Here is a 27075-nt window from a genome sequence, read left to right as displayed (position 1 = left end):
CAATCTTCCACTTCTTGTAAGCTTCTTTTTTGTGTTTTAGATCAGCAAGGATTTCACTGTTAAGCCAAGCTGGCCGCCTGCCATATTTACTATTCTTTCTACACATTGGGATGGTTTGTTCCTGCAACCTCAATAAGGATTCTTTAAAATACAGCCAGCTCTCCTGGACTCCTTTCCCCCTCATGTTATTCTCCCAGGGGATCCCACCCATCAGTTCCCTGACGGAGTCAGTCTGGTTTTCTGAAGTCCAGGGTCCATATTCTGCTGCTCTCCTTTCTTCCTTGTGTCAGGATCCTGAACTCGACCAGCTCATGATCACTGCCTCCCAGGTTCCCATTCACTTTTGCTTCCCCTACTAATTCTTCCCTGTTTGTGAGCAGCAGGTCGAGACCTTCTCTGCCCCTAGTTGGTTCCTCCAGCACTTGCACCAGGAAATTGTCCCCTACACTTTCCAAAAACCTCCTGGGTTGTCTGTGCACCGCTGTATTGCTCTCCCAGCAGATATCAGGGTGATTGAAGTCCGCCATGAGAACCAGGACCTGTGATCTAGCAACTTCTGTTAGTTGCCTGAAGAAAGTCTTATCCACCTCATCCCCCAGGTCTGGTGGTCTATAGTAGATTCCCACCACAACCCCCTTGTTGCTCACACTTCTACACGTGATCCAGAGACTCTCAGGTTTTTCTGCAGTTTCACTAGTGGAAGAGCTTCAGACTTGCTCTATGTTAATTGTAGCTTTATTTGCTTGTGCAGTAATAAAAGATGCTACATTTTGAACATTAAACCCAACATGAAACAATCTTGCAATTATTTCCCAGTTTATCTTTCAGCTTTGAAACTAGCCTCCTAACTCATTTTTATAGGACTTTTTATACTAAGCACCTTTCTTGCATTAAAAATTGACTTTTTAATTTTACTTTTCCATATTACTTTATGAAGAAAATATACCACTTATCCAGTTAGTTGATTAATCTGGACTTTCTGAAAAGTCAGTGTAATGCATGTGCCTAATAGGGAGATAGCTCTTTAAGAGACCCATTGTGGGGGAGGTAGGAGTGAGTTGTGTCTGGATCATTGTTGCTAGGCAGATTAATCACGCCACATCCCAAAGCTTTTGGAATTGGGAGTGGTAGGTTTGGGTATGCTCCAATAGGTTCCCTCTTGCCAGGGTCAGACTCCATGAGGGCAAGCAGTCAGGCAGCTGCTTTTCAGAGGGCCACGTGTGCTGTGTGAGTTAGGAGCTGAGCCCAGAAGCATTGTGCAGCAGGATTTTCTTTAACCAATCATTCAGTTAAGTGTATAGATGTAATCAGTTAGCTGACTGGCTAGTAGTGATTTCAGCAGAGGAAGAGTCTGCATAGATTCCAACTGAAGATTCCTACCAGCAAGTGGAGGGAAAATGTTATTTTAGACTCAGCAGACTATAGTTTTGCTGATCAAAGACTAACTATGACTTAGATGAACAAAACCTAAGCTTTTGGGAACTTTTTCTTCTCACTATGTTTCTGTGAGGAGTGAACTCTTAAGCTTAAAAAAAAATTAAAAGCTGATGTATAACTGAAGATAACAGCTGTGGATTATAAAACAGGCATGTCATGCTGTTACACCTGCACATATTACTGCAAGCCGTACAAAAAGCTATGTAACACTTCAGTTTAATGGAAATTATAACTACAGCTAACTATAAACATAAGATCTTGATATAAAAAGGCATGGTTAGTACTTTTAGAAAACATACTTTAAATTTCATCTCTAAGTAATGTATATCAAAATTATCAAATCTCTAAACATTCCTAAATTGTCTGAGTTCTGGTGCTGTGATCAAGTTTAATCCAGATTGAAAACTGAAGAGGCTTTTTTAAAATACTAATTATCTGTAATAAATCACACTATACTCAGGCTTTGTCTACTTCTATTGTGATGGAATATGCTGCAGAATTGACTCTTTGGTATGGAGCTGTACTCCATTATCTGAGCTCTATTGCTCTTAAAAAAAGAAATGTTTCTAGCCCTTGTAGGTATGGAGATAACCTTGAAAATGTAACCACAGTACAAACTGATGCAGTGGTGCCTGCCAGAGCCTGAAAAGAACTTGAAAATAAGTGAGGTGGATCTGCATTATCTATTGTAAGAGGCTCTGCACTCTGCTTCCAGAGTTAGAGTTGGACCTTCCTAAAATACAGACTTGGCATTTTTGCTATGGCATTCACCATTTTGCTGTAGCTGGGCACACTATAATTGTTTTTTGCCCTTCCTGTCCTGCATCTTGCGCTCTAGCTTTCCCTACAAGGTGTGGTTAATCTGATTACAGATTAATCTGCATACTTCCTCCTGCACTGTTCCATGGAACCAACCAGCAAAGGTGCAGGGAATGGGAGCTAGAGTTTAGGTTGCAGCCAGGGAGTAACAGGAACCAGAAGTGCAGGCTGGCAGTTTAGGCTGTCTGAAGGAGACACTTCTTTGGAATATACAATAGGAATGAGATTCTGGGGCCAGTTGCTTGGACAGTATCCAAGGAGTATGGCAAAAAACCCTCATCTTCAAAGATGGTCCAAAAATTGCTACATTTTACACTCCACTAAGTGACAGCTGTGTGGAGGTGCAAAATTCATGATAGAATTAACATTGCTACAGAATGTGCTCTGATTGTGCCTGACTTCTAGGTGCTTAAAAAGGTAGTATTTCAGACAGATGCTGGATGAAGTATTTTATTACAGCTTGAGTCCCTCACAAGCACAATGCAAGTTGCTACTAGTCCCTAACTTTTGATTTTTCCCACCTGCCCCAACTTTATCTTTGAGAGCCCAATTTATAAATATCCCAAATAACTGGCATTTGATACCTTAGGGCAGTGATTTTCAAACTTTTTTCTGGCAACCCAGTTGAAGAATATTGTTGATGCCCGTGACCCAACAGAGCTGGGGATGAGGGGCTCAGGGCTAGGGCAGAGGGTTGGGCTGCAGGGTGTGGGAGGAGGCTCTGGGGTGCAGCCAGGGATGAGGGGTTTGGTGTGCAGGAGGGGGTTCTGGGCTGGGGTGCAGGCTCTGGGGTGGAGCCAGGGATGTAGGGTTTGGGGTGCAAAAGGGCTCTGGGTTTGGGGGAGCTGAGGCAGTTGATTAGGGCATGGGGTTGGGGTGTGGGCTCACCTCAGGGGACTCCAAGTCAGCGGTGCAGCAGGGGTGCTAAGGCAGCCTTCGTGCCTGTCCTGGAACCGCAGACATCATTGTGCCCCAGCAGTAACCAGTAACAAGCCCAGCTCCTAGCAGATGCACGGCCCCCCAGCTCCCACTGGCCAGGAGTGCGGAGCTGGTGCTCAGAGCCCTATAGCCCACCCACCTAGGAGCTGGACTTTCTGCTGGCCGCTTCTGGGGCACAGCGTGGTGTCAGAACAGGTAGGGACTTTTAACGACCCGCTTGGTGGTGCTAATCAGAGCCATCGCGACCCAGTGCCTTACATTCCATGACCCAGTACTGGGTCATGACCCGCAGTTTGAAAACCACTGCCTTAGGGGGGAAAAAAAGGAACATGCTGTGCCACTGAAGAGAAGCCAGCTCAGGGCAGTTCTAGAGCTACAAGAATAGGCTGCTCTTACTGAACTCCTTCAGAATTGACATCCAGCCTCTCAGGTCACATCCCCTTTTTCTACCACCCTGATTGGTAGGTCTCTGCTCCCGTCAAAGTCTGCAGCAGGTTTGTGGTCCTCCCAGCCTCTCCAAAATATGGGAGGAAGGAGACAGAAAGATGGCATTTACCTTCGGCTGCTGGAGTCTCCCAGCAGAGGAGGGGGGATACTAAAGTCCAGCTTTTTAAAGGTATTTAGGTGCCTAAATATGCAGATTGGCATCCAAGTACATTTAAAAATATGTCCCTACATGCCTGCTTTCTTCTGTCCCAGCCAGTACAGCAGCATCTCCCTACTTCAAGCAGAGTTAGGACATTTTAAAAAAACAGACAAAAAATGGTTAAACTTTCACGATATTAGGAGGTTGGCAGAATTAAATTACAGTGTTTTACTTAGATCTAGGGGCGAAGAGGAGTTACACACAAATCTTGATTGTTAATTGGGCAATAAGCATTGTTGAAATGGGAAAATCAAGTCGAGTGAGTTTAGTTTAGTTATTTATTTTAGCTCCCCACAGGCCAAAGCATCTTACATTCTCCCCCCACATGTATTTATTATGCTGAAATAAGACACGTTTTCCCATGCAGATAAGGCCTGTGAATACAAAGCATAAAAACATTCAGTTTCCCTGTAACATTCCATATGAATAAATAACTTCACTAGCACAATAAATCTATGAGCAGCAGTAACAAATGGGCTGAATGAAACTTGTTCAATATTTCAGAACACAATGATATGATCTAATACGAAAACAAAGTGATGCAATTCTATAAGTCGATGATTTCTGGCACAATAAAGATAGTTGCTTTGGTGATTTTCTTAATATTTGCATATCCCTTTCAATGTGATAAGTTGCAGCATGAAGGGTTAGTAATGTCATTTGACAGGTGGTGCATATTACTGCAAATGAGACAATATACTTGCATATACACTGCCCATAAACTCAACTTTATGGTACAGTGGATTGGGGTAACCTGACTATTCTGCATATCAAGCAGCATTGAGAATTCAGTCATACCAGAAAAATAGAACATTTCTGCAAGAGGCTCATACTATTAATACGAATGTGTAGGTGAAAGTACAATTACAACTGATAATTTCAAACATTTAACTTAGCTTAAATGTCTTTTTTCCCCCACAGACTTTTCCTTAAGAGAAGTTGTTTAAGAGCCTTGGCAAGGCTATTTTGATGCCTTCGTGCCATTTAGGATTGTAAGCGAGTGTTTTCAATATCTGTGGCATGGGATCTCACTCTGGGAAACTGCAAACATTCCTTTTCTCTATAGTTAGATGGGAATGTGGTCCCAAGACTTTTCTGTTGTAAAATGGAGTCATGGTTTGGAAAAGGTTGGGGAACACTAATTCTTCCTTAACATCAGGGCAGCATAAGAGACACTGAACTGTGAGGACTTCTAAACACTCGTAGTTACGGTCAGGATTTCCATTTTACCCACAGCAACCCTTTGCAAACAAAGGTATTCCAATTGGGATCAAAGATTCTGGTGTTAAGCAGCCGGGGGTACCGAACATCCAAAGGACAGTCTGACCCTTTCTACCATCATGGAGCCCTTGGGTCTACAAGCCTATCAAACTGGAAGTGAATTAGCTCGTCAGACTTCCCACATGATTCGTTACTATTAGCCTATTGAGACTGTCTGAAATGTACATTTTTAGTTACAGGAACCCCATTTTAATGTAGCTAAATGATGAATTACAACATACAGTTTGCAATACCAGCAGAAAATTCTCTTACTGACCATTCTAATTACACTCTAACCAAATGCCTCAGAACGATCCCTAGGTTCCATTTGTAAGCAAATGTCCCTCAACACAGCGACAATGCATTTTACTCATTCTAAAAAGTGTTTAAGTTCTAAAAAGTTTAAATGATATATCCTTAATTTTGTTTTACATTCTGTACAAAAAATATTTTACAAAGTTTTCTACACAAAAATAGAATTGCAGTAATACAGACAGCACACACGAGCATACCTATGCATCATAATTTTTGCCTTAAAAATATTGAAACACTGAAAAGTAATGCTTTTACCTTAACGCTTGGTATTTTCAGAAGAAAAGTGCCTTGTGCATTTAAAAAATACCTACTTTGTGCATCTTGAAACCAACCATTTAAACATTGAAATATTAAGAGTTAAATCCACACTAGAACATGAATTGCTTTAAGTGGAATGTATGAATATGCAGGTATTGTAACAAATGTTTCAAGATGGAATCTCCATACACCACAACTAACTGTACACTTAATAATCCTACACTGCAAGCCGCAGTGGATCCAGAACAGGCATTCACTCCCATGCTTTTGTAACTGAATAAATTGCATTCATACAGTAATCCTGATACTAATTTTCTTTAGTTTATGGCAGAAAGTTTTGTTGCATAATTCAAAGAAAAAGTAGAACCTACACAGAAGTCAACTCATACTGCTCTTAAAAGAAGTTCTATTAAAGTAACTTCAACTGAACTCGTTTTGCTAAATGAAAGCATCAACACTGATGAGCACAATTCTCCTAGAATTCTTGTTTAGCAAGGTAGCAATACATTAGATTGCCTCTTTTGGATGTATGCTCTCTGTATGTAAACATCTGCATTTCTTGAGCTTTCAGTGGTTCAACAGCCTCAATGTGTAGCATGCATCTTTCAGGTGATGTGTGACAGCCACTAACTGCTTAAAGCAGATCCTCTTCATAAGAATCAAACAAGTATTGAAAAATTAATTCCCTCTTGCACAGGAGGCAGATGGGAGAGTGAATGCTCTATTTTTACTACATTTTTAAAAGTCTATAGATATTAATTTCTTGACGAAACATGTTAGAATCCCTTCTATTGAAGACCAAGAATAAGGTATCTTAAAAAATGCCAGACTTTTCTCAAACATGCAAAATGGTGACAGTAACAAGTTATGTTAAACTGAAGCTTCATTGCTCCCAGCGCAAGTTACATATACATTTAAATGATAGACGGCAACAGAAATGTGCTCTGAATCCAGAAGCTCATTTAACAAATATTTTTACAAAGACCTGCAGTCTCTAGGAATAAAATTTTCAGTGTCCTGCACTTGAACTCCAAGGCATCGACAATTTCAGAACTATTTATGACCACATTAATATATCAAGTTTCATGAGCATGGACGAAAGAGTGAGGCTCTTCCATTACCTACTTACCTCTGGACAAACAGATGGAGCTCTTTTCCTATTAAAATTTCATCCAGAAGTACAACATTTCAGCAGAAAAACCTTTGGAGTTGTACCATACATTATGTCTAACAGCATTTAAACAGTTGATAGAGGAGTATTGCCAACTTTAGGTTCTATTTCAATAATTGGTGCATAGCATTTGGTATATCAGTTAAGCATCCACAGTTCTGAGATCATTTTATGTATGGTCTTGATTTACAATGTTCTTCTGATGCTCTTCCTGCGTTTTACCAGCAAGTCCTATGCTCCGATGAGAAAACACTGAAGAGCATTTTTAAAAAATGCCTTGAGTTCAAATACCATGTCAGCACAGTTTACTGATTTATTACACAATCTAGCATCTTTCAGAAATCCAATTTCTTCAGTTGTTCATATGTCAGAAAGAACTGGTGCAATTAGTCAAGGAAAACACTTGTAGATATCTGCATTTTTTGTTTAACACATTTGTGATGCATAATACCTACCACATTCATTTAACTACTGACTGCAGGCCTGTGGAACTTTGGTCTCCCATTAAATGCCTCCTAACACAACCACCAGTCCACCACAAGACAAGTCACTCCTCTCCATCAGTTGCTATAATGTTCCCTATAGTCCTGGGCACAAAGAACTCTAGGGAACATTATAGCAAACTGCTAAAATGGAGAAACTTGTTTCAGTGCATGTTATTCTCATCAACAGGATCCTCCTCCTACTGCAGCCTAATCCTTCCCCAGAGTCTATCCCAAGCTCCTTAAACATGCAAATTAGAATTGAGGAAAGGTCAGAGAGGCCACAATAGGAAAGGAACCCACAGCCTTTTTGCCTCCTATCTTCTTAGTGGGTGAAACTATGAAGGTGTGTAGATTCTTGTTTGTGGGAAGAGAGAAAGGAATATTACAGCTGCCTCTTAGCTTCTCACAAAACAATGAGAACGCAAGGATAAATAGATGGCAAGTGGTCTACTGTACAAGTTGTATAATATGGTAGAAAATGGTGTGAAAAATCTTGTGACCACCTGCAAACAGTTTTTTTAATGCAGAAAATAGACTCAAACAGCAACCCCCCCGAATTGTTAATTGATCTGGTCACTAGTATGTTAACTAAACACTGCAATCTAAAAACAAGCAAATGGGAAATTGGGGGCTAAAGGAAAATGTGTTTTGAAAAAAGTTTATATTCAGAGGTTCAACTTTGTATAAATCTTAGGGAATATTAATACAATAGGTGCTGGTAATACTCCATTTATAAAGAGATGGAGAATAAATTTACTTTTATGCTGACAAGTTACACCAAATGTTTTATATGAAGCACAATTCACTAGTCAATTGTCTCTCTACTCAATGCCCACTGCTCATCACAAAAAAAAGAGTTTAATAAATATTTCCAAACACTTCTGAAAAGGATACGATAATATTCCAAGGACCGAGTCTCAACCAGTTTGGCCAGAATCCTTTATATAAAGCAAAAAAGCCTTCATACCTCCATGTCTGAAACAAATATTTTAAAACCACATATGAATGACAAAAGAGTGACACAAAACTTTCATTGAAAGATTATATTCAAAGAACAGCTAATACTTTACATAATGAACGCCATTACAAGGTGCTCTGTGCTACCACAGGAGGAAGACACTTGGTTCAATTCACAGTAATAGTCTCTTGCCTCATAGCAACTCAGACTGGGAATGTTGCAGAATTACTGCCCATCCAGTTTTTGGACAAAGACAAGAATCATGACTCTCCCTCTCCAAAACCTTTCAGGGGGAGGTTGGCATTTAAACCTGCTGATCAGTGACCTTCTTGTGGAATCAGCAATAGGACAGCAGGAGTTTCCAACATCAGACTGAGTAAGTTAAGATCTTACTTTAACCACAACAATTTTCACTGCTCTATATGTAAATTAAATCCACATTGACAGCAACATTATAGTACTAATTTAACTTTACTAGTAAAGAGGTATTACAAACTAAATTGAAGCCCAGTGAGGGTTATTTTTGTCCAGTAAAGGAACATGAAATATTAGACATAATTTTAAGAATCAGACCTAGTCAAAAAAAGTTTAAGATTGTTTTTTGAAAATCTTTCCCCACATTTTTGAAGTTTGAAAAGTTTCAGCTGCTCTCACAAATGTTGAACATACAACTTTCATTTAGACTCAAACAGAGCAGATGAATATGGGACTATAGGCAAAAACTCAAGTCTTCTTGAAGAAATAATTTCCATTTTCAAAGACAATTTTATGTCATGTTATTTTAAAAAGGGATCTTTCATTTACACTGGGCCCACAATTTTCCCTTCCCAGTCATCCACTACATACAAAGAATAATTAGGTTTTATGAATTATGGGGAAAGATTAGTATATTTTTAAAACAGCTTGCACTGCAAAGTTTTTGGAGGGAGATTTAACTTCCCATGCAGCATTGTGAACCCAAACAGCAAGTTGGTTCCCCATTGCTCTGTTTAAACTTCCTCAGTGAAGACTAGGAAACCCACACCTGAAATCTGTCACACAGGGTATGTCCACACCACAAATTAAGGACTAAATGTAGCAGGGCTAGGCATACCCACACTGGCTTTGATTTAGCTAGTGAGGGTAACAGTTAAGATGTGACAGTATGGGCTAGCCATCCCAGCACAAGCCCACTGGGGATCCTAGGTATGTACTTCAGCAGCTAGCTCGCACCAAGGTCCATGCTACCATATCTTCATTGCCACTGTTACCAGTACTAAATTAAAGTTATAGCATAGATAGGCATACCAACACTAATTGCCCCTTAATTTGCAGCACAAACATATCCATGTTTCCTGTTGCTATTTGGGCTACATAAAGGTGATTTTTTTTTTAGCATGAACCTTTACAAATACATTTTAAAAACACAAAGCAACATTTAATGACAAGACATCAGACCCTAAGAACAGCCATATTGGGTCAGAGCAATGGCCTATCCAACCCAGCATCCTGTCTCTGACAATGGCCAGTGCTAGACTCTTCAGAGGGAATGAAGACAACAGGGCAATTTGAAGTGATCCAGCCTATAGTCCAGTCCCAGGCTCTGGCAGTTGCATGCTTAGGGACACCCAGAGCGTGTGGTTACATCCCTGATCATCTTGGCTAATAGCCATTGATGGACCTATCCTCCATGACCTTATCTGATTCTTTTTGAACCCAGTTTTACTTTTAGCCTTCACAACATCCTCTGGCAACGAGCTCCACAGGTTGACTTTGCATTGTGTGAAGTACTTATGTTTTTTTTAATCCTGCTGCCTATGAATTTCATTGGGAGACCCCTAGTTTTTGTGTTATGTGAAGGGGTAAATCACACTTCCCTATTCACTTCCTCCATATCATTTGTGATTTTAGACCTCTATCATATCCCCCTTAGTTGTCTCTTTTCTAAGCTGACCAGTCCCAGTCTTTTTAATGTCTCCTTGTATGGAAAAACTGTTCCATACTCCTAATTATTTTTATTTTCATGGTAAGTTTTTCATTACCTTTTTAAAAAGTGTGCTCATATCAGAAGAATTCCACGTTAGTATACCTGACCTAAATACCAGAAGGAACAAATGCATATATGTTCCTCCATGCTGCAGACAGACCTCCTTGCTTTCCATCAACACAGAATAGTTTTTACACAGCAGAAGGTGGGAGAGGTGGGGCATGATTGGAGTCCAAAATTTTAAAAGATGCACATGGCACAGCAAGTTCAAAAGTTAAAATGGATTATTCCCAGAGTTCTCTCTAAAATAATTCCTACACCACAGAAGTGGCTTTCTAGAACAGCTAACAATTTCTATCCACAATGCAGAAAACCCTCTAATTCAGGTTTGATATCACACGATTGTATAAAAGTTATCACTAGTTGCTATACACTTTGTACTTACTTGTAACAAGCAATCCAAAGTACCCTTGTACCCTGAATGTGTTCCATCTTGAAATCTCTGATTCATCATCCGTGTCCTCACAACATCAACTGGATTTGATGCAAGTGCTCCAGCTAATCCACAGGTGAAGCTTGAGCTAATGAAAGATAAACCATTATCAAAATATGACCTACTACCAGCAACTTCGAAGTATACAGAAACACCCCCCTCTTATGGAAAATTAAAAATATCTATGCTATAGCTAAAAGTTGCATTTGCACTTCTATTAATAAACTACTTTTTCAGTTAGTTTACCTGAAAAAAAATATCACAAGCTAAGACTTGTTTTACATACACACACACACACACACACAGAGGAAGAAGTTTCACACTAAAAATCCATCCTGATATTTTCAGAGTAGTAAACACATTTTAGTTTCAGCCTTTATATACACACCTAATTTAGGTATTTTGAACAATAAAAATATCTACACGTCAAAAAATACATAAATAGCACAAAAACTATTAGCTTCCATGGCATGAAATGGCATTTGAAATAATACTACAAGTAAACATTTAAATACACTAGAAGTATATTTACATCTCAACTGATAGTGAGAAAAAAAAATGTGAGATCCAATTATATTCTCTGAAGAGTCCAACATTAAGAGATTAATGTGTAACCTCTGAAAGGGGATTTAATCATACAAATAAATCTTTGTAAACTTAACTCTTATGCATGTTCAAACTTACAGAAAGTGAGTATACACAGTGTCTCCCATGAGTCCAGACATAATTATGTGCTTCTTGGTGAGATCATAGACCGGCAGCTCCACTCCCACAACAATAGCAGCTCTCTGAGCTGTTAGGGACACCCCCTGGCAAAACAAATGTATAATGTTTGAGATATTTTAAAAACTGCATCATTTTTACGTCTGGTTGAAGATAATTCAGAAATAGCATTACATTTTAGATTAAAAGCACCTAGGAAATATTCATAAAACAAGTTTTGTATACTGAGAAAATACAGTGGTGTATGGTATAAAGATGTGTAAATGTACTGCTTGTAAAAAATCCCAGACAGACCACCCTAGTGACTGGAATTAATTTGCGAACAGATAACGCACAGTGGCAATCCAAGCTTCCCCATACTGCCCCACCAAGATCTCAGCCATGACCTACAGCAGATGTTCTCAAACTGAAGTCTATGGACTGCTGCTGGTAGTCTGCTGAGAGCTGGCAGGCTGGTGCTGGCTCGTCTTACAGTCAGCTGAGAGAAACCAAGAATATTGAGGGGGGAAGATGAAATGGAAAGCAAAAGTAGACGGACTGCATTTTTCAAAGACTAACCACTAGCTGTTCTCAACAGGTGGAAATGCAAATATTTTTCATACATAGAATTTCAGTAGTGGCCACAGAGATTTTCTGTAATCATGAATGGCTTACGAGGCAGTCCATGACACACTAAGATACAAGTTCATTAAATATTGTTTAATGCCAAGTACAGTTTATTTTAAACACTGTCGTGCTTTTCATCAGCGGATCATAACATGTTTTACAGAGGGCTTCCCACACCATTTAAATGGTTAATACCCAATTCCTCCAAACTGCAGAAATTATTCCAATTTTGCAGATGGGAAAAAGATGTCCACAGCTTAAGTAACTACTTCAAGTTCACATGGTTCTGAGTAGAACTTGGAATAAAATCCCATTCTCCTAGACCAGGGGTCGGCAACCTTTCAGAAGTGGTGTGCCGAGTCTTCATTTATTCACTCTAATTTAAGGTTTCGGGTGCCAGTAATACATTTTAACGTTTTTAGAAGATCTCTTTCTATAAGTCTATAATATATAACTAAACTATTGTTGTTTGTAAAGTAAATAAGGTTTTTAAAATGTTTAAGAAACTTCATTTAAAATTAAATTAAAATGCAGAGCCCCTGGACCAGTGGCCAGGCAGTGTGAGTGCCACTGAAAAATCAGCTCGCGTCTCGCCTTCGGCATGCATGCCATAGGTTGCCTACCCCTGTCCTAGACCCATGCCTTAACCCACGGGATCACAAGAAACGGACCACTGAACAACTCCTCTACCACCCTGGGCTAAGTTTGAACCAGAAAACTATAAATCAAGAGACTATTCAAATTACCAATCCCCAGAATCAGCTGGTCCCTGCTTTCACAGACATTCATCTAACGATGTGAGCTGCCCCATACTGAAGCTATTTAACAAAACCAGCTCTGCTCTTGAACCAGGCTGTAATATATTTAAAGATGTCTTTCAATTTTAAGTCAGCGAGTAAAGGTATATACAGTTAAAATAAATTCTATATACAATTAAGAGAGACCTAGATAAATTCATGGAGGTTAAGTCCATTAATGGCTATTAGCCTGGATGGGTAAGGAATGGTGTCCCTAGCCTGTCTGTCAGAGGGTGGAGATGGATGGCAGGAGACAGATCACTTGATCATTACCTGTTAGGTTCACTCCCTCTGGGGCACCTGGCATTGGCCACTGTCGGCAGACAGGATACTGGGCTGGATGGACCTTTGGTCTGACCCAGTATGGCCATTCTTATGTTCTTATTGTCACAATACTCCTTGTAAGTGTTATAACTTGAGATTAATTTGTTAGAGTTAATGGAAGAGTTCTATTCCCTGTGCCAAGGAAATTTTTTATCGTCACCAACATCAGTAACAGTTTTCAGCTAGAGAGGATAACTTATGTCAATAACTTATAGCAGAGCTAAGGTTGAAAAGCCCCATTTAAAGGCTAACGCCAAGTGTTCTAATATCCACATACTTATTCCGATTGCCTTGAAATTAGCTGTCCTTCAAAGAGTGAGCTGAGTTAAGTATCCAAATTTGGGGTTATTTGAGCAAAGGAGTCCCTGAGAAAAAAAGGAGATCCTTTTAAAAAAAAAAAAAAAAAAAGAAAGTTTAATGTTAACACATTCTACATGTGTTTTGTGCAGATATGGGGCTTAAATCATTGCTCTGATCATACCCCAGATTTCTCCCAGGTAGTGCATGGCAGGCACTACCTCTTTGGGGAAATAATATTGAAAATGTTGATCAAAGAAGAGAAACTTTCTACAGAGGTCTGCACTCCATGTTCATGTGCCAAATAGATTACAAGGTACACGTGCAGAAAATCTAGCCAAGAGGTTTCTAGTCAGCCAGTTTCCACATGACTTGGGTGGCTCACGGGGACATGCTACGGTCATTGAACTTGAGCTACACACAGCAATAAGTTTGAAACCTACACTTGGCAGAAATCTTTGAAACATCTATTTGCATATTTTGAACAATCCCCTTGTACCAGGGTATTTGGGGGGGGGGGGGGGGGGAAAGATATATACTCCGAGTACAGCAGGTAATTCAGAAGGTGCTCAAACTATTTCTGAGGAGAAAATAAGTTACACATGCAAACAATTGCTGGGAGGATTAGAGGCAGAGGACTGGGGGAGGGGCTGAGGTAAGGGAAGGGGAGAGGAAGCGGTTGGGGGCTCAAATCAGAGGGAGTGGGAGCCTGTCAGCTCCCCATTTTCCCCTCCTGTGTGCCAGGATCTGGGAAAGTTCTACCCGTTTGGGGACAGAAGCCCCCTCTGCTCTCCTTGTGAACTAGGATCAAGGTAAAGCACATTGAAACCTCTAAAAACCAGGAAATGAGTCAAGGTAACTCCCCTGCATGGGGTAGACCAGATAGGTTTGGGGAAAGCTGGGGAAACCCGCCTGAAGCAGGGGCAAAGGGGGCCCAGTCTATCTAACCAAGGAAGTGTGCAATCCTCCAGTAAGCTGTTGCCCATCACATGTATGCAGCAGAGGGTGCCACATCATATTTATGCAGCAAGGAACAACCTTCTATGTACTAATGGCTAAATGGGACTGGAAAGGGAGGGTGAGCTAGATGCTGGCTTGGGGCTAGATGTTGCAGGGAATGGTGGGGAAAGAGTGGTGAAGGACAGAGACACCAGTCTTCTCTCACTTGCTTAGTTACTGAAAATGCCATGTAATAGACAGTTTGTCCCAAACTCCTGATAGTTTTGAGTCCTCTCACCAGTCCTGTCAGCAGTTATACCCTCCAAAACATTTCAAAGCATGACCACTGTCCCCATTCCACTATAACAGTGCACAGGAAGGTGGAAGCGTAAATAGGAATCACATACCATGTGGCCTAGTAGAGAGCACAGAACTGGGACTCAGACCTGGGATCTACACCTCTACCCCGATATAACGCTGTCCTCGGGAGCCAAAAAAAATCTTACCGCGTTATAGGTGAAACGGCATTATATTGAACTTGCTTTGATCCACCGGAGTGCGCAGCCCCGCCCCCCCCGGAGCACTGCTTTACCGCGTTATATCCGAAATCTGTTATATCGGGTCACGTTATATCGAGGTAGAGGTGTATTTCTGGCTATGCCACTGACCCGCTGGGTGAATAATATAATGATGTTAACCTCCTTTGTAAAGTGTTTCGTAATCTACTGATGAAAAATGCTATGAGCTAGACATCACCACTAGCCATGGTAGCATCTCAACTGCAAACCTATGAAATAACTACAACTGCATAAATGATCACTAACTCCTACAAAAAATATTTCTCAAACTAGGAAGCTCACTGACAAGAAACATCATTAACCTGGAGTTAACTTTGCTCAGTGATGTCTTGAACCCTTCCACAATGTCAAGTTTAGTGACATTCAAACCTCTGAAAACCAGGAATTGAAGAGGAAAGGGTCATGCCAACATAATCTGAACTCTGCCCTAGTATGTCCATTAACTCTCTCGTACACTACACTCCTTTTGTAAAATGGAGATAATACTCCAAAGAGATGATGAGTCTATCTACAGACATTAATACTTCTCAACTGCTTTTGAAATCCTTGAATGGCAAGCAATATAGCAGTAAAAAATAGACACATACATACAACTTCTGGTGTAACATGTACCTATATTTTGGCCGACATTGCAGAACTACATGCAACAATATGTACAATAGTAAATGGATTTTTTTTAATGCACTATTGCAAGAATGACCTCAGAAGAGTTAGTGTAATCGTTGAAGAACTTACTTTCCATAGTCCTCTAGTGCCTTCTTTTTGGTAAATTTGTATGAAATTGCCCATCATTCCTCCTTGAATCACACTGCCTTGGGCCTGCATTCTGATCTAAGGCAGCCCAAAACAAAAAGCAGTTATCAGTTTTCAAACACTAAAAAGGATAATTTAGTCGAGTTTCTCAACCTTACAAAGAGGCGCTGCAAAATAACAGTTTAAAACATTTTCAAAATATGATCTCTGCTTCTTAACTATACAAGTAATACCAGCTATCTGTAGATATGCATCAGCTATCCTTCGACTACAGCTGCTATATTTGGAACAGTTGAATTTGAACTAGTACTTGGTGTAGCTTTTAAATTAGTTACCACAAATCACTGCTATTTTTGAATTGGTGCATTAATATGTAGATTAGATTGACAGAAGACTTCTGCATGGTGTCCATTACAGCGTTCTCCCTTGAACTCACCAGCTACATCTTAACACAAAAGGTCAATATGATGAGAGTTTCAGCTGGGAAGGACTATGTACTTAACTTTTTCAATTTGAAATTAAAGACTGATTTTTCAAGGACAAATGGCTGGATTCATGGTAAGTGAGACAAGCAAATGAGTATTCACCCCTAATTTTGGGAGTTAATAGCGTCACCCAGCCCAGCATGCATACCATCACTATGGAATGCAGCCTGTCACAAGTTCAGGGCAACTGCAGCTGTATTCTCCCTCTATGTTCCAGCAAGGGCACCCCCCTCTAGGCTTCCAGCTCCACAACCATTGCCTCTTCGGTGGAGACATGCATCTCTGTCCCTTCTGACTGGGGTATTTATAGGCTGCATACACTCCTGACCATGTGATTTTCCCAGCAAAAGAGAGACTGTCTAAACAGGCATGATTCAAGTCTCTCCTCTGAGACAGTACACAGTGTGATTGTCACTTATGAGTTACCACACTGCTATTTCTTAGCAAGCAGATTTATTCTTAAGGTAGAAAGCATTACAGAGAAAACACCTGAAACATTAAAACCTACATACATGCTAATAAGCTTGCCAGAGATCACCCCCACGATACAACAAGGACTCTGACTGGTGATTAGCCCTTCAAACCCCACCCACATAGCAGTGCTCCCTATGGTCGTAAGTTCATCACACCTTCAACTCAGAACAAGTGCTCAGTCTTATGTGGCCTCAGTAGGCCACATTCTTTTCAACTCTTCCCTAAAGATTGGGGCCCACCTTGGACCACCTTGTCCATTTGCAGATTAGAATGGCCCTGAACCTGTTTAAAACCAGGCTCTTCATCCAAAAATCCTTTCTTTGTCCATTGGTTCCTGGAGAAACCAGTTTGACCTAGGTTATATGAAGCTCTGCAGAGGTAGCTTCAAAGGGCCAATAACCAGAAGAATTATGTTAGCATCACCCTTCTTCTAAAAAAAGTTATACACAATCTCATAATACAAACAATTGCATTTTTAATACAATGAACTCCAGTGACATTTAACTTAATTCATTAAAGTCTGTCCAGGGTATTGTCCTCTGTCACATAGTATACTATAATTCCAGAATGGAGCCGATAAAGGCTTACCTCTGTTGATACTTCCACTACCCCTTCTATGAAATGGGAAATTGTAAACAATTTGTTTTCATTCTATTTTATTTGAGAGGAAGGACGACTAAAATTAGGCACTATGTAAAAAGCAAGATTTTTTCCCCCTCAATTCTCAGGAAACTATAGCATGTGCAGAAGCAGCCAAGTAATCTCAGGCCATGATCTTGTAAGTTAAATAGGATCAACTTTACCAGTACTTGGACAGGAGATACCCACAAATTTTAAAACTGTTGCTGAAAATGTGGTGTTGGTGATTTCACTAGGTGGCACTCTGCTCAAGTCATTAATGCACCATGCAGGGGCATTGTTTCAAAGGGGCATTGTGCTACTAGTTTTTCCATAGGAGACAATGGAGATCCTAACCTATTGGATTTTTTTTTCTATAACCCTGATACTTCTTCCAACCTAGAGATTTCTGGATGCCCGTGATGGGTAAGTGGTCCTTTACATACTTCCAAATGAACAGCATTGTAAGCAGTGTAGGTCAACTCAGAGATTTTTTAAATTTAGAGTACAGCTTCAGCACATGTCAAGTTTGGGGCAAGGGAAGGGCAAGAGCAACTTTAGTAGTTCATTGTGCTCTGAACCAATAAAAAAAAGTAAGTAATCAAGTGGTTCTCCTTGCCTCCAAGGACACTGATTTCATCTAATTGCATTCCTCCAGCTGACCAGCATGCCTGGAGGGAAATTTCTACAGTTCAGTTCTTCCCCTGGAACCTGTCTGAACTATTAAGTAATTTGCAAAAAGTGAGTATATTTAAAGCAACACAACACAGCATGCAATGATCATCAGTAGACTGTTCTCATCTCAAGAATACAAAGGAACCTATGCTGAAAATAAAAACTTGATAAAAAACACCACTTACCTTTAAAACATCTGTAGGGTTGGCAATAGATGATGAAATCACCCCCGAAAGAATGCCACATAATACATTTATCACCAGGGTTTCATCTATTCCAGAAGCAAAAACAAATTCTCAGCCACAGGCTTTTACACTGTGATAAGACATCAAGTGCAAGTCAATGCTTTACCTTCTTTAATGAAAGTCAGTTGAAAGTAAGGAGCTAAACCCTCGAAGTCAACTTTTTTTTTTAAGATAGCTCAATTTTTATTGGAATTTCATCTGCAGAACCATTTTTACAATGAATAAATATGAAGCTGATGCATACATACATTTCATTGATACAATACAATGTATGTATGCATCATACGACCGATATGGAAACAATACAAACAGCTCTAGATGAACTATATTAACAAGGAGTGGTAACAAAGCTGAAAAACCCACTCACCTTCTGGTTGCTCAACAAACATTCTCTTCAAGCTTTGGTAAGTGCCTATTTTTATTGTTCCATACGAAGCCTGGCGTAACATTGCAGGGGCAATCCTATAAAAATAGGAAGAAGCAGTTAACTTGTATCTTTAAAGCTTCCTGAAGTCTCAGTAACCACAAATAAGGTTTATTCAACACATTTTTAGAGTAGAATAGGCTGAACTCGGGTTATGCACAAAAAGTGAAAGGTTTGTTCATTTAAACCAGATTATTTCAGAACCAGTACAGATAGGGGGAAGGCTTTCAGTAAAGATTATATTCAAGTATGAAAGAAATGAAGGTGCGGTGGTAGTACCAACCCTTTTAAAAGGGTGGAGGAAAAAAACCTGACCACAGTGACTGCCATAATGAATACTGGTACTGATTTAGCAATCATTTCCTACTTGGCCACTAGCTGAAAATCTAAAAATCGATGTATACAGAACAAAAGATACTCTTTGAATAATGTTTTAAAACAGTATTTAAGATTTCCTGTAACTTGATGTGGTACTTTGAAAGCATCGCCTGACATTAACAGTGGGAGTTTAAAACTTGATGTCACTAAAGTATAAAAGCTACATTTGAATACAAATATGCACAGCACATGTATGTTTCAATATTATGTCAGCTACAATGAAAGAATACCAGTTTTTCCACTTTTGTGTAGGAAAACAAATCTCTTAAAAATATGGTCACCACTGATTTCATAAGAAACAGGATTTTTTTAAATCTAATGACCTATAAAAATCACAACAGTGAAGCCAAATGGATTTTTACTGCTATTGTGATAGTTGACGCATTGCATGTGCAACGATATACTATGACATAAGATGATTTTGCTACTACAAGTTTACTACACCTAAGCTCTAATACAAACGTATCACACTCATTCTTCATTTCTATGCTAGTTCATGCTTGTATTAATCATCAGTTCAGTAGAGATGTTTACCCTACAAATGGACTCCCCAGGATACCACACAAATGAAGTTGGTTATCACTTGGCAAATGAAGTTGGGATTTAAATTTACTTTTGCCATCACGAATATGAAATGATATACCTGACTTACATTAGCGGATGGAGGGTTTATCATACAATATAGTAGTAAAAACGACTTCTCAATAACTTACATGGAAGTTATATGGTATCTTATTGGTCTATTTGGATGAATTTTCCAAAAATATAACGCATTGTGAAATACAGTTATAACAGTACACCTACAATCTCAAAGTGAACTATGAATAACCTCCCTTCTACTACAGTGGGTAAGTTTTATTAAAGATAAGATGCCATTCACACGTAGCAATTACCATGATGTAAAAATATTGTACTTTGAAATTATGCACTATTTTCTGAACCATTTCTATTCAAATACTTTGTCCCATGTGGCCTGCCTCTCCCCCACGATCTTTTTTAAGTGGGGCTAACTAAAAAAAAAACATTTATAAAATCCAATACTATTGTATGCGACTGTATTTTTTCATAAACGGTCCCAAAATTCACAAATGCAAACTGGTTACATAAAGTATATTTTATTTTACCCAGAATATAGTGCTTTCAACCCTTCTTCTCTCCATATCCTCACTAGTGCATGCACCATTCCTCTGTAACGGATCTCTTTAAATTTGGCATCATTAGTTTGACCTTGAACCTGGAGACGTGTTTTGGTCAGATCAATTGGGAAAGTACCTTAAAGTCAGGGGAGGAAAACGTATATTAATTTAACATGAAACATTTGTCTAGCCAAAGCAGATACATAGTAAATGAAAACGTTAACATAACGTAGAACCTCTGTTTTCTAAAGACAAAAGAAAATATATAATTAGTTGCAGGCTAACAGAGCTAATCATTTGTACTCAAATGAAGAACCATAATAGATGGCTTTATAGAGAGCTCTGCAGTAGCAGCCTGTGCTTTAATATCAAGTTAGAGAGAGACAAAACAGGAACTTCAGTTTGTGTGGTTTGTAGCAGAAGGCCTGGACCTGCAAATCCCCTTGATCATGTGATTAGTTCCCACTGACATCAGTGCAACTATGGACATGAACAAGAATTACTTATATGAGAAAAGGTATTCAGAATTTGGCTCTAAATGGGTGCAGCTTAAAAGCAGACTCTCAAAGTTAATTTTCTGTGAGATTATACATCAATAGCTATACTGTGTTACTTGTAGTTAGTGAAAAATTTGATTCGGCCGATTTAGACTGTGCGCGCTAAATTATACTCATGATGTTAAGTGAATTGAAAGGCTATCATGATTTTACTTTGCTGTTAGATGTTTCAAGCTGTACACAAGGGCAAAAATTTTGGGAATCAGAAACTGTACAGGCACTTATGGTCTACAAATTTAAGAAAATTATTTCTTCCAAAAAAGAAATTGTTCCTGAAATATGTTACACAAATTCTCTCAAGGCCTGAGGAAGAAATGGCTGCTTCTTTACATCTACCCCCATAATCTCTATTTGCGTTTTAACCCCTGTTATGAGATCACTACCATATTTTAGCATAATACTCTATTGGACAGCTATAAATAACCATGAAAATTCTCATATAAATAAGTGTAGATGCAGTACTCTAGTTCACCATTTACTTGACTGCTGTTATTTCTATTTTCTATATCTCTACCATCTGTAAAATTCTGTTCAAAAATTCGACAGACTAAATTGAAATTGTTTGTCACATGAGACCTAAAGCCAATAAGATCAGTACTATTTCCAATACCACATTTCCAGATCTCAATGCCACAAATTCACACACCAAAATCCAGCATTCAAGACTTCCCCCTTTAATAAAAATTTAAGGGGCACTCAAGGATATCTTGGAGCAAACAATTCCTCAATTCCTTTTTCTTTAAAAAACCAAGTTAACATGACAAACTTTTATTTGGCAATATGAAAGAACACTTGAGTATCATCAACTGGGTTGGTGACTATTTTTCTCCTTTACTTCAAAAATACACATTTTAGACAAAAAGCAACAATAGCCCTTCAAAATTTAAGTTCCTCTGGCCGCACTTTTAAACATAAATTAGTAATCTATTGCAGTAGCTATTTTATTTTTCACACTAGATAAATTTGTGAGTTGAAACTGAACCTCCTAATGTAGAATAAGTTATGCAAACAGTTAGAAGATTAACTACTTACCACATTCTGCAGTGATTGAAGCTAAGCCTCCATAAACAAATGGCTTCCAGTTCAGTGCCGACATTCTTCTGGATTCTTCTTTGTATAAGAGGCAGCAACAGCTTTTAATAGGTATTTGAAAGATACAAAATATTAGTATTTTTAGGAAAACTATATTGCCCATTATTCTGAACTTGTTACTAATATTCCTCCCGCAAATGCTTTTTTTTTTTTTTTTTTTACACTACAGCAGCAAGAGCTCTAGACTATAATGTGTGTCACTGTACAGTAAACTGATACAGCAAAGCACTGTATTACACATTAGGAAGATTGGCACACTTAGAACATTTTAAAATAAACTCAAATGCATTATCAATTAAAACATTAACCTTCAGAAAATTTAAAAGAACAATGTGATATTTAATTGACTTTCTGGTTACCAGAAAGTTAACAATGCTGTCACACATCTAGATTCAAATCAGGATATTCAACAAGTGTTCTGACTACCAATACCTTGATTGTAAAAGGCTAGGACAAATACTTATCAGGGATCATTTTAGGAGTATATAACTCAAAGAATTTTTCACTTGACCACAGCTCAATGATTGACTATTAAGATCAAAAAAGTGCCTCCCCACCCATGTTCCTACAATTCTAGCTGAGCTAATATTAATCTGACTATGGCTTCATATCCAGTGTGATTTTTAAGTTAGTCATTACTGAATTTTTTGGGTCTGTTCTTTTACAATTAAAAAGTTAACTGTACAATCAAGAAGCAGGTTAGCATTGGCTTACTACCACATTTGCATACAAATATCTAGATATTTGCATTTACGTTTCACTGAATGTCCTTGTTCTTTTATTATGAGAAATGTTGGGTACAATACATGACCTATGTTCTCTATAGACAACATTCATTTTATAAATCTGACGGCGGCGTATCTTCTATATTTGCCAAAGCAAAAAAAAAAAGCCTTCTTAACCTTGGGCCTTATGTTCAGAAGTGCGGAGAATCCAGAACTCCAAATGAAGTTAATGGAAGCAGCAGACCCTCAGCAAATCTGAAGGCAGACCCAAAGTAACTCAATTTCCCTCCTATCACATTATTTTATGCAGGAATTATGTGTAATGCCAGTTTTCCAACTGTCACAGTACAAGAAAAAGCCACTAGACACAGATGTCAAATATTTTACCCAATGCCCAAATCCACATTGGAATTCATCCTGTTCTCACCATCACTGTAGTTTTTAATAGAGCTGACAGCACACGTTAGTAGTTTTCCAAAGACCAATGTTTTTTGTGGTTCAAAAGTAAGCCATCTTTGTTCCCTATACTTGTCAGCCCAGAGCAGTGGGTCTCAAACTTTTGTACTGGTGACCCCTTTCACATAGTAAGCCTCCAAGTGTGACCCCCTTATAAATTAAAACCATTTTTTTATATATTTAACACCATTATAAATGCTGGCTGTAAAGCAGGGTTTGGGGTGGAGGCAGACTGCTCACAACCCGCCCCATGTAATAACCTTGTGACCCCGAGGGGTCCCAACCCCCAGTTTGAGAACCCCTGGCCTATTGCCTGGCCTAGTCCTCTCCCTTGAACTGGGAAGGCACTGGAGGAGATGAGCAAGGCCGAGCAGCAGCAGCTTCTTGACGCATGCCATGAAGCAGGGCACCGAGGCAAGGACACATCCCTCTGAGGCAGTTTTCACTTTCACCCAAGAAAGCCGAGCTGAAGCTTTTAAGGAGGGGGGAGGGGGCGCGCAACAGGAATGTCAGTCACTCCGCTTTCCACGCTAACATGTAAAGACAAATGTGACCCCTGCGCGGGCGCCTGCCGTCCCGGGACTGCCGGGCTCAGGAGAGGGAAGAAGGCCGGCCGGAGGCGCGCACCAGGCACTGTCCAGCACCCGGGTCTCCGGCCAGTGGCTATTACGCGCTGCGGCTGCGCCCCAGTGACCTCCCCAGGAATAGGACTGAACGAGCCGCCCCCGGGAAAAAGCCCCCTCGGGCGCGTTTCCGTCGGCGCCGCCAGCCGCGCGCTCGCACGGGACGTTCTGCGGACCCGGGCGCCAGCACGAGCAGACGCCGGCGCAGCGGCCCCCGCGAGCAGCCGGGAGCGATGCCCACAGCAAGGCCCCGCCGCGGGGCGACGCTCCAGAGCCCAGCCGGCCACACGCGTCCAGCGCCCCCCACGCGCTTACCGGCGGCGGCAGCTCCCGCCCCGCTGGGTCCCAGCCAACTCGCCGCCCCGTCAAGGACTCGGGACCGAACCGCGCGGCAGCGCTTTGCTCTGGGGATTTATAACCACCGGCCCAGCCCTCGCCCTGCCTAGGCCGGCCCGCGCGCCACCGCCAACCCCCGAGCCTCCGCGAGCCACGCCCCGTCCTCCCATTGGTGGAGCGGGGCGGGGCTGCCCGTCAGTGCCGGCTCACGCTGAGTCGGGGGCGGGGCGAAGCGCGGCCGAGCTGAGGCGGCCTCTGCCCCCGGGGTAACTTTAGCTCGACTCCGCTCCCCACAGGCCTGTCTACACTCAGCCATGTGCACACTAGGCTCTTCTGGGGAGGGGAGACCCCTGCCCCTGGGTCTCCAAGCAAATGATGCCCTTCTTCAGGAGAGCTGGGTTCTATGGCACTGGTGGGAGACCTGTGTGTGTGTCTCAGTTTCCCCATCTGTAGAATGGGGATAATGGTACTGACCTTGCTAAAACACTTTAAGATTTACTGATGAAAAGCAGTGGGCTCCTGCCGCTGAATCCTCTTTTATACACACAGCTTGGCTGTACCCACCAGCAAATCCCAAGTGAAACCTGGTTGATAAAGTGAGGACCAAGCCCAACCCTTTGTGCTTACACCCCATGACGATGGGTGCTGACTGAACACTTAGGGCACTGGTGTTAGCTCCTGGGCTCAGGACCACTTAGACCACTAACCCCAGGAGCCGGTATTGGTGAACCGGGAAGTGGGCGGGCTATAAGCTAGTCTTCAGAACAGTTTTAAATAAGTCCTGCCCCATCCACTCCAGCCAACACAGCTGCACGCACACAGATGATTTTTGAGAAGCAGGAGGAATGGTAGTGATGACAGAGCCCTACCCTTTCTACTGCTAGAAACCACCTTCATTATTACAGGCAGGGCTGGTACCTCTTTGGTACCAAACAATAACTGTTTGGGCTGAAATTTTCCATGTGGAAGTCTGTCTCAGGATGAATTTTTTGGAAATTTCAGCCAAAACAATGTAGCCATTTCCAAGAATCAGTAGGGAACATGAGTGGCGGTGAAACCCCCCTTCAGGGAGGCTAGCACCCCAGCCCTGCCCACCCCCACCCGCTGGAGTTCTGAGAGTCCCTAACAGCCAGAGGAGCCCCCGCCGGCCTGCTGCAGGGTGGGGCCTCGGGGCGGAGCATGGGCTGCAACACAGCCTGGGTTAGGGGAGGCCTAGCCTCCCCTGGCCTTTTATATCCGCTGCCCATGGTAGGGAAAAAACATTTGGCCCAAGTTAAAAAACTCTGGTGACCATTTCTTTGAACAGCTCTAGCACTCCCATGCTCTGGAATAGGGACTTGAAATTTGGAAGTGGAGTGGCCTTTGTGTCAGCGACGTGCCTTTTTGCATCCCCATGAAAATCCACCTACATTTGGCCAATTTATAAGCCTTTAAAAAAATCTGAGTAGAAACAGAGCTAAAAAACATCTAAACCTCTGAAGATTCAGTCCTTACTGAGCATCCTCAAGCCACTCACAGCTCCTAGTACTGACCAAACTGCATATGCCATCCCCTCACAGCTTGTGCATGGGACAGGACTGTGCATGTGCCATCCTCAGAGTGACTGAACATGCTTCTATATGTGAACTGACTGCACATACGCCATCCCCACAGAGAGACTGGTGCATGCTCCCTCCTTTCCCCCTGCTTACACAGGAGCAAAACCAGATTTTCCCTGTAATGGCTGCTCTGGAGTAGGGTGGGGCAAGCAGGCACTGGAACTGAGAGAAGGGAACCTGTCTTTCTTGTGCTCTCAATGACCTTATTGCTGGGACCCACTCGGTGTGGAGGAGGAGGAAGCTTCCCGCTTCAAATACAGAGGCGACTAAAGCTGGGGGAGGAGGGGGAGGAGTACACTGAGACAAACCTGCTGCTGAGACTGGGACTGGAGTAGTAGAGAGGGAAAAACTGGGACTGGCTGCTCAAGGAGGCTGTGACTGGGAGCCTGAGAGAGACTGAGATCAGATGAGGAGCTGGGGAGCTTGGGACTACCTGGACAAGGACACGGAGTAGGAACCATGTGGACTGAATGAGTCAAGGTTCCTATGGAAAAAAATTAGTATGTGATCATATACAGTAGTTATAGATTGTATCCTAATGCATATGCACAAGGGGGCTGAAATAAGGTTGCATAGCCAACCTTAATTCTGGCATTTGACTGCTTGACTTTGCAACCTCAATAATGTCCTTGTAGTGCAGTTTTTTGGGTGTATTATTTATTAAGGGTCAGCAATGTACTTGGCCCTGCACAAGAGCGAAAACTAAAACAGACCTGGCTGAGTAAAGAAATGTACAATTGAAAACGTTACAGCTTGTGTCAAGAATTCCTGGAGCAGAGGTAAAATGAAATTCATTCCTATATTACCTTGGACAAAAATTAACCTCCCATGTCACTATTGCGAGAGGTCTATTTCAAGAGGTTACTAGACTGGTATTTTACCCTGCGCAATTAAGATTTGTTTTCTGATACTGTTCCACATGATGAAAGCTGGTCTGTCAGGTATTTAAACCCTGTTGAGGAGCAGATCTCGCTCCTCCTTCCACCTCCAGCTCCATCCCCACCACCAACTATAGGTACATAGATTCTGTTCCACATATTAAAGTTGGATGACCATGATCCCTGCAGCCCCCCCGAACTGCACTGTACATAAGGATGTGTATTCTGTTTCTTTAAATCTGTCACAGGAAGTCAGGCATGTGTGGGCTGGGGAAGGTTCTGCACAGATGCTCTACACACAGTGAAGCTGAGAGAGAGAGAAGCTTTAAGGATCAATTTTTATTATTCTAGTAAAGAACCTTTTTCAGTGTTAGAACAGAGCAACTCTTTATATGATTCTTTACCACTGTCACATGACACTGATTCCAAATAAATATGCTTCTTTGCATATGGCCACTGACATTATGGCATGCAACATATTCACTATATATGGTATTAAGCAACAGTACATATAGTGCCTTCATTCTGAAGGTCCCAACATGTTTTACAAATAGGAATTACTTTAGCACAACTCAAAAGCAGCAACAACTGGGGAGGAATTCAGAAGTTAT

At 41.0% G+C, this 27075-nt stretch overlaps 1 protein-coding gene across 2 annotated transcripts; it reads right to left on the bottom strand.

Moving 5' to 3' along the window:
- Positions 1-4105: 4105 nt before the first annotated feature.
- Positions 4106-24134, bottom strand: SLC25A30 (solute carrier family 25 member 30). 2 transcript variants are annotated; one of them, XM_005287168.5, is made up of 10 exons: positions 23968-24134; positions 21789-21889; positions 20188-20335; positions 18629-18723; positions 18202-18287; positions 15747-15842; positions 11432-11556; positions 10700-10835; positions 8225-8305; positions 4106-7222 (listed from the first exon to the last, which is right to left on the bottom strand). In XM_005287168.5, the coding sequence occupies exons 2-10, from the start codon at positions 21850-21852 to the stop codon at positions 7181-7183; spliced, it is 873 nt and encodes a 290-aa protein (XP_005287225.1). In that variant the 5' UTR covers positions 21853-21889; positions 23968-24134; the 3' UTR covers positions 4106-7180. The 2 variants fall into 2 exon arrangements, with proteins under 2 accessions (XP_005287225.1, XP_008166758.1); XM_008168536.4 differs by lacking the exon at positions 23968-24134 and adding an exon at positions 23001-23770.
- Between the last annotated feature and the right edge of the window lie 2941 nt (positions 24135-27075).

Source organism: Chrysemys picta, chromosome 1 (genome assembly GCF_011386835.1).
Source record: "Chrysemys picta bellii isolate R12L10 chromosome 1, ASM1138683v2, whole genome shotgun sequence".
In the NCBI taxonomy this organism is placed as follows: domain Eukaryota; kingdom Metazoa; phylum Chordata; order Testudines; family Emydidae; genus Chrysemys; species Chrysemys picta.
This window is presented reverse-complemented; position numbering and strand designations above follow the sequence as displayed.